This window comes from Pseudorasbora parva, chromosome 12 (genome assembly GCF_024679245.1).
Source record: "Pseudorasbora parva isolate DD20220531a chromosome 12, ASM2467924v1, whole genome shotgun sequence".
In the NCBI taxonomy this organism is placed as follows: Eukaryota; Metazoa; Chordata; class Actinopteri; order Cypriniformes; family Gobionidae; genus Pseudorasbora; species Pseudorasbora parva.
In genome coordinates, this window is record NC_090183.1 from 28,517,465 (window position 1) to 28,525,225 (window position 7,761).

Genomic DNA, 7,761 nt, shown 5'->3' on the forward strand with positions numbered 1-7,761 from the left:
AGTCAAGTATTTCTGAGTCTGCCAGCAGTGCAGCTGGTGGATTTATAGTCTGGTTTGTGGTATACAAAAATTTTAAGTTTAAGCAATATACAGTAAAGTCCAGTGTTGATGTTGAACAACTCCTTGTGCATGTACGCCTATTCCTGTTTTGATTGTTCTTCATCTTGTGTAGATGTACTGTAGTAATAGTCTGATATTGATCGTGTAAATGCCTGTGTTGGCTCTGATCCATGCGGCTGGTTGTTTGTGGCTATATATGCACCATGTTATCACCAGCATACAGTTTAGCAGTCCTGAAAATAGTTCCCAAAGAAAAAATCTAAAGTTTTTTTTAAATGGAATTAACTTCATAACTGACAATCTGCATTTAGTGATGCCTAACTGAATATATCCTTTAAATAATTTATACAAAAGCAAACGGCATTTAAGTATAGCATAAATGTTATTGCAGTATCATGCTGAGGGCTGGTGGCATGATTAGAGTATAATTCTGTATTGGGCAGGGTTAGTATTGACGTACATCTCTCACCCCCCTTTAAACCCCACTCCCAACCCCACTGATGTCACAAACAGATGTTTTCAGCAGCAGTTACAGAAGGAGAGAGCAAAATGTGTAGTATTTAAGGTTTTTAAATGTCATTTAGAAGCTTTGCCTCCAGAACCACAAAAACATCTAAAAGCTGATGCGTTAATGCCGATTTTTGGTCTCAGTGTGCAGTTTTTCATTCATCTCAAGCATTTAGCCCAACAGTTTCTCTACCAAGTCCAGCCTCATTTAAATGAAACCTCAAGTTCAACTCGTTCTGAGTGATGTTTGCTCCATGTACACACTCTCTCTCTGGTATCCTTGCCCATATCATGTGAAACTGGGGTTTCCTGGGTGTTACATGGTCATGACTTTGTAAGAGTTGAAAGATTGGATATAGTTTTTCACATACTGGTGTTTGTTACGGTTACTTTTAAAACAGTGCATTTTAAAGTTTATTCATTGGTGTACTCTCACTGTAAGTGTCTCAGTGTGACATTTATTAAGGGACAAGTCTTAATTATTTACTTTGGTAATCCACATTATGCTTCAAATGCTTGTGATACAGCTTAACTTGTACTGAACCAAGAACACTGAAAACGAGTGGACTGCAGTTCGTGTGGAGCCGACAGTTAGTGCCAGTGTGCTTCGTAGATTTAGTTTCTGTGGCCTCTCTGGCTGAAATACGCAGTAATTGGCGAGAGATGTAATGCTGCCTGAGTATTGTAGCGCCAAGAACTGTAGAACCAGTAGAGGTGAAATTCAAGGAGTGGAAAGAGAAAAAGTTGAGACTTTTCCAAACAGTTTGTTCTTACATAATTAGAGCTCTTTCCTAGCAACAACTTTTTATTACATAAGATTATTTTTGCCCATAATCAGTCCCAGATGCAATCTGCAGAATTATAATTTTTTCACTCTTTCTGCATATTTTTGCAGAAAATCTGAGGTATTCTGCAGAGTGGATATACTATATAAGGAACGGCGAGTAATACTTATTGGTTGTTGAAAACATAACCATCAAGCCAAATTATTAAGTTAATGTTTCTGCTAATGAACAACAAAACAGCAGCAATAACACTCTTCCGGAAAAAAAGTTAACAAAACTATTACTGGCCAGAACCATAGACTGTTTTACAATGGATGTTGTGTCTGTGACATCACCTTTTGGTTTCTGAAGAGCATTTTCGAAGCCCAAAGTGGGCGCAGCCAACCGTCGCCATTTTGGCAGCGCCACCACGCGTCACTCTTGGATAACCCAAAAAAATCTTTATGGCTCTATGGATTGACTTCTTTTTGGAGCCTGTCTCAAGTGGCCAGTCAATGAATTGCAGTTTAAGTCACTTCCATAATGGATTCAAGAGAGACTAGAAGGTTGTTGCTTTGCCCTTTCAAAATGTACTCATATCTACCATTTAAATACTAAAATGTACACTTAAGGTACTAACATTAACTTTTTAAGGTACTAATAGGCACTCTTTAAGGATAAACAAGGTACAAAGGTGTAATTTTTGAAAGGATACTAGTACCCCAGTGATAGCTTTTTTTTTTCTGAGAGAGGAGATCAGAATGAACTGTCCTCTGATGTCTTATTGCTGTTGTTTTCTGTTGTATAATGTGGGTATTATATGTCTGTCTGTAATAATCTTCAGTGCTATATTAATACATCTGTGCATTCCAATAATAGACTACTTGTGGTGCAAATTGTAAGGAAATAAACCAATTTGGTTCAGATTTATCTTTTTGATTCTACAATGTAAATTTAGTTTTTTGTTGGTTTAACTTAAAAAAGTAAGTAACCTGGTTGCCTTAAAATTGAGTTTATTGAAATTAAAAATGTAAGTTGATACAATGAAGGAAATTTGTTTAATAAATAAAACTCAAAATATGATTGTATCTGAACCACATAAAAAAATTGATAAATATATTTGGCATGTTTCACTGCGTCATCAGAAATAAAAAACACACAATTACCCAGTATGCTTACAAAATCTTTTAATAATATTTTAATAAAGGTTGTCGAATCTCAAAAAAAAGTCATTGTATTAACTCAAAATTTTAATTTCAATGAACTCAAAATTTTAAGGGAACCAGGTAACTTTTTTTCTAAATAATTTTTTACAGTGTAGCTCCTTAACACTTTAAAAAATGCAAATTAATTGCCAAAGGGTGAGAAAATCAACAAACGAAAATACTGGTGTAAATGACTTTAGGAAACAATCGTAATAACTTGAACTGGCAGACATAAATGTTCACAACACCACTATTTTTGAGACGGGGAAAAAAAGAAGAAAAAAATGTAGTCAAATCAAGTAATCACAAAAATTCTTTAAAACTCAAAAATTGCAGAACTAATACATTTTTTGGGGGGATGATTAGTAGTTTGCGCATGTCTATATTTTGATGTTGTATATTGACAAAAGTCTTTTTGTTAACTTTCAGGTGAATGGAACAGAAGCTGATTATGAATATGAAGAAATTACACTTGAACGGGTAAGATTATGCTGAAATGAAAAAATGGCTGGAATTTCTTACAATGCCAGTAGGATTGACATTTAATGTCATACTATTTAAAGGTAGATGTGATTTTTATGGAGGCTCTGAATAAAACCACATCATAACTGTACAATGAAAAGAGATTTAACGTTTTCATGCTCAGGGGTTTAAATTGCCATTAAGTTGCCTTTTGAAAGAGACGAGAGATTCAAATGTTAACAGACTGTGAAAAAAAAGCTTGAACTACATGTTATGACAATACATAATTTATTACACATTTCGTTTCTACTTGGGCTTTCTTAACATTGAAAGTTGTACAATATATGTTAACTAACATCAACTAACAATAAACAATACTATTTGTAATACGACATTTATAAATAAAACTTAAATGTACTACACCTAATCTGTTAACAAGCTATTGCAAACTTGGAGATTCTCATTATACTGTACTGAATGAAATTTATGTATGACACTGGCTGGACCACAAAACCAGTCATGAGGGTACATTTTTTATATATAATATAATATAATATAATATAATATAATATAATATATATATATATAGTAGGAAATTTTACAAAATATCTTAATGGAAAATTATCTTTAATTCATATGCTAATGATTTTTGCCATAAACGGAAAACTGACATTTTGACTCACACAATATTGTTGGCTATTGCCACACATCTATCTGTGAATTATGGCTAGTTTTGTGGTCCAGAGTCACATATCTGAATCAAATTAACAGATCAGAAAATAACATTTGCATGCACACATATCTCCTTTGATTTCACTTTGTATTTAGTACTGTCATTATGCTTAAAGGTCTGTTTTTTTCTCTTTGGTTGTCATTTTCTCGAGAAAACTTGATATGTGTTTTTCCCTCCCTACAGGGGAACTCGGGCCTGGGTTTCAGTATTGCAGGCGGTACCGATAACCCCCACATCGGCGAGGACCCAAGCATCTTTATCACCAAGATCATCCCAGGTGGAGCTGCCGCTCAGGATGGCAGACTCAGGTCAGAGAATACGTTATTACCCCCAAAGGGCAAATTCAGATTAATGTCGTTTTGTGCCCAGAACACATTGTGCGATTTTGAGCTGTCCCAGATGAAAGATGTCCGATCGTGGCGATTTCTGTGGTCGTGGCTCCTAAACGGTGGTCTTGCGTCACGGCTGTTGTCACAGTATGAACAGGTTACAAGTTAACAGCATAAGTAGCACCGTTATGTGTAGCTAAAGTAGCAAAAGTGTAGTTGTTGGTAGTTTTGACTGCTAAAGCTTTTTTTTTTGCCATACGTAGAGCGCTGAATTCAGCAGAAAACATTTAAAATGCAGTAAAAATGCATCAGCATAATCTTTTGCAATCTGCTAAGCACATAGGATGCTAGCATACAGGTCCACGTTCCCTCGGGCAGCTCCTGGTGCTTCTGTCAGAGCGTGGTACAAGCTCATTTTCAAACACCTTCACACTGTCACACTCATTTTTTTTTTAAAACTATTTCTGCACTTATACTTTTGCTCTAGTGTGGACATTTAAAATGGTTACAATTTTACATAACACTTCAATTGTTATTCTTTTTTTTGTTTTTGTTTTGTTTCTGTAATACATTTTCGGCATCAATGTTCGGTCCTACAAAAATCATTCTAATATGATTTGATGCTCAGGAATCATTTCTTATTATCAAACTTGAAAACTATATTATTTGTGGAAACCTTTTGTGGAAAATGGGCGAGATCCGCAGAATAAAAGGGAAAAGGTCTTGTGCCTTTGGATGTCAGAATTTGACTTTTTTTTTTTTTTTTTTAAGAATTCTGTTCTTCTGCTCCTGCTAAACAGACATTTATGGTTGCAAGCAAATAAACGGACAGACTATACTGATAAAACCTGCGACAATTACCCTACTATTCAATCATGAATTTGTTGTAAGCAATATATTTTTTAATATTCACATATACAGTGCTTAGGAGCAATAATGTATTAAAGGGTTAGTTCACCCAAAAATGACATTTGTCTCATTAATGACTCTAATGTATTACCCTAAACCCCTAAGACCTCTGTTCATCTTCGGAACACAGTTTAAGATATTTTATATTTAGTCCGAGAGCGTATCCAAGTGTATGCACACTTTACTGTCCTTGTCCAGATAGGGAATAAAAACATCATCAAAGTAGTCCATATGTGACATCAGTTAGTTAGTTAGAATCACTTGAAGCATCGAAAATACATTTTGGTCCAAAAATAACAAAAACTACGACTTTATTCAGCATTGTCTTCTCTTCCCTGTTTGTTTCCAATCTTCAAATAAAGATTTGAACCGTTATGAATCAGCGTATTGATTCATGAATCGAATTGCTTGTCAAACTGCTGAAATCGCGGGACATTGGCGATCCGAATCATTGCCATGATGATTACACGATGTAGGAGTTGTCTTTTTTCTTACTCCTGATAATAATCTTTAGAGCCCAACCGATTTATCGATCTGCTGATTTTATCGGCCAATATGAGCAGATTTATCGGTGTATATGCTGCAGATATGCCACCAATATGAACTCTCACAACACGTAAATATTCACTCAAAACTATGTCAAAATACTTTGTTGAGTATTATCGTAAACATATGGTTATGTCTTAAGTAAATGTAAACATAAAATTTAACTCTTGCCAGTCAATGTCACTGTTTTTGATGATTTTCACAAGTTTCATGGCCCACATGATATTTTATGTAAATATCTGAACATGCATTTTATCAAATATTTTTATAACACTTGAATGTGGGAAATTTTCATGAAATTACATTTTGAGCAAAAAGCTTTAAGACTACATCCAGATTGGATTCATAATGCTGATCAAAAAACAAATGAAGAAGATAGAGTCCATCAAAAACCCCAAAGCTTCACTGTCCTACAGCTCTTCCTGGGTCGACATTTCATTCAATAACATGTGTTTTGATTTATACGCTGTTTAACGTTGACAATTGTGTTTTTACGTATGCATCTGCTTATATGATATTATTAGTTTCTGCTGCTTCTTCGCCGGCATTTTAATCAGGAGATTCTGTACTCTTACAGAAGATGTGTAATAGCGCCTCTACCTGATAACGGTGAAGGCATGGAAATTGATGAAATCACATTATTTTCTGTATAGAACTGCAGCCCTGTTAGTGTGAAAACAAAGCGGAGTTGTGCTGTTGCTTCTCTTACATGCAGTTTTTGTCTGTGGTGTAAAACAATGAAAGATAATATGTTTATGATCACATTTGGTGTTTTTATTGGAGTAAGTACTTCAAATGTCACTTTATCACTGTGATAAATACTGATTTCTTTTGACTGTTTAGTCAGTGTTCTCCCTCTTTCTCTTTGTACAGAGTTAATGACTGTATACTGCGGGTAAATGATGTAGACGTGAGAGACGTAACTCACAGCAATGCTGTGGAGGCTCTGAAGGAGGCAGGCTGCATTGTCAGACTTTACGTAAGAAGAAGAAAAGCCGTCTCAGAAAAAATAATGGATGTAAAGCTGGTAAAAGGTCCTAAAGGTAAAGCCATTTCTCATCTAAAGATTACAAAATAAAAGCCTAGGTCTTCTTCTTGTGCAATCACTATAAATCACATTAGGAAATGGTTCAGCAAATGGTTTGACCTCTGTTGACAGGTCTAGGTTTCAGTATAGCTGGAGGAGTTGGGAACCAACATATTCCTGGGGACAACAGTATTTATATCACCAAAATCATTGAGGGAGGAGCTGCCCATAAAGATGGAAGGCTGCAGATTGGGGATAAACTTCTGGCTGTAAGTAAAAACTTTTCTATTTTCCTGAATTTAGTAAATAACATTAGAAGTGTCATTGTGCATTTATGCAAGGAGGGAATACATTTTTATTTTATTGACATTTTTTAATTGTATGCAACTTTATTAGATTAGATGTACAAACTATTCATTTAGAGCTCCTGCATTTGACCTTTAGTGATAATCAATTTTAATGAATCACAACAAATTTAGTCATCATCAGGTAAACTGACTTTTGATTGTTCTTCTATCAATTTAATATTATTGTACGTTGGGTATATTAAATAATAAGGCATTCATGTTTTATGTTCGTCTTACTAGTTTGGCATCAATAATATCTTCTTTAAATAAATGTAAACTTTTATTCAGAAAAGATACATTCAATTTATAATGTATGTTCTATTTCACATAGATGTTTAACTGCACATAACTTTATAATCATCAATAAAAACAAAACATTTGTGGAAAAAAAGTATCATGGTTTCCACAAAAATATTAAACAGCACAATTGATATAGTAGGTAATGTTTCTTAAGCACCTAATCAGCATAGAATGATTTCTGAAGGATCATGTGACACTAAAGACTGGAGTAATGATGCTGAACATTCAGCTTTGTCACCACAGGAATACATTACATGTATTAAACAGAAAACAGCTGTTATAATTGTAATAATATTTCACAAAGTTACTGTTTTTACTGTGTTTTTGATCAAATAAATGTAGCCTCAGTGAGCATATAAGACCCATTTCAAACACATTAAAAGATCTTACTGACCCCACACTTTTATTGTATATGTGTTACAGGTGAATGCTGCTTGCCTTGAAGACGTCACTCATGAAGATGCCGTGGCTGCCTTGAAAAACACCCCTGATGTCGTCTATTTAAAAGTGGCGAAACCTACTAGTGTCTTTATGAATGATAGTTACGTTCCTCCCGATGTCACCAGCTGTAA

The 7,761-nt window shown here is 34.6% G+C and overlaps 1 protein-coding gene across 20 annotated transcripts in view; it reads left to right on the forward strand.

Annotated features, from left to right (window-relative positions):
- dlg1a (discs large MAGUK scaffold protein 1a) overlaps positions 1-7,761 on the forward strand; it is a 167,489-nt gene that overhangs the window by 113,846 nt on the left and 45,882 nt on the right. For all 20 annotated transcript variants that reach the window (XM_067459728.1, XM_067459705.1, XM_067459706.1 and 17 more), the window contains 5 exons: positions 2,966-3,016; positions 3,915-4,039; positions 6,389-6,558; positions 6,675-6,811; positions 7,613-7,757. In XM_067459728.1, coding sequence (XP_067315829.1) covers positions 2,966-3,016; positions 3,915-4,039; positions 6,389-6,558; positions 6,675-6,811; positions 7,613-7,757 — 628 coding nt within the window. The remainder of the gene's footprint in view (positions 1-2,965; positions 3,017-3,914; positions 4,040-6,388; positions 6,559-6,674; positions 6,812-7,612; positions 7,758-7,761) is intronic.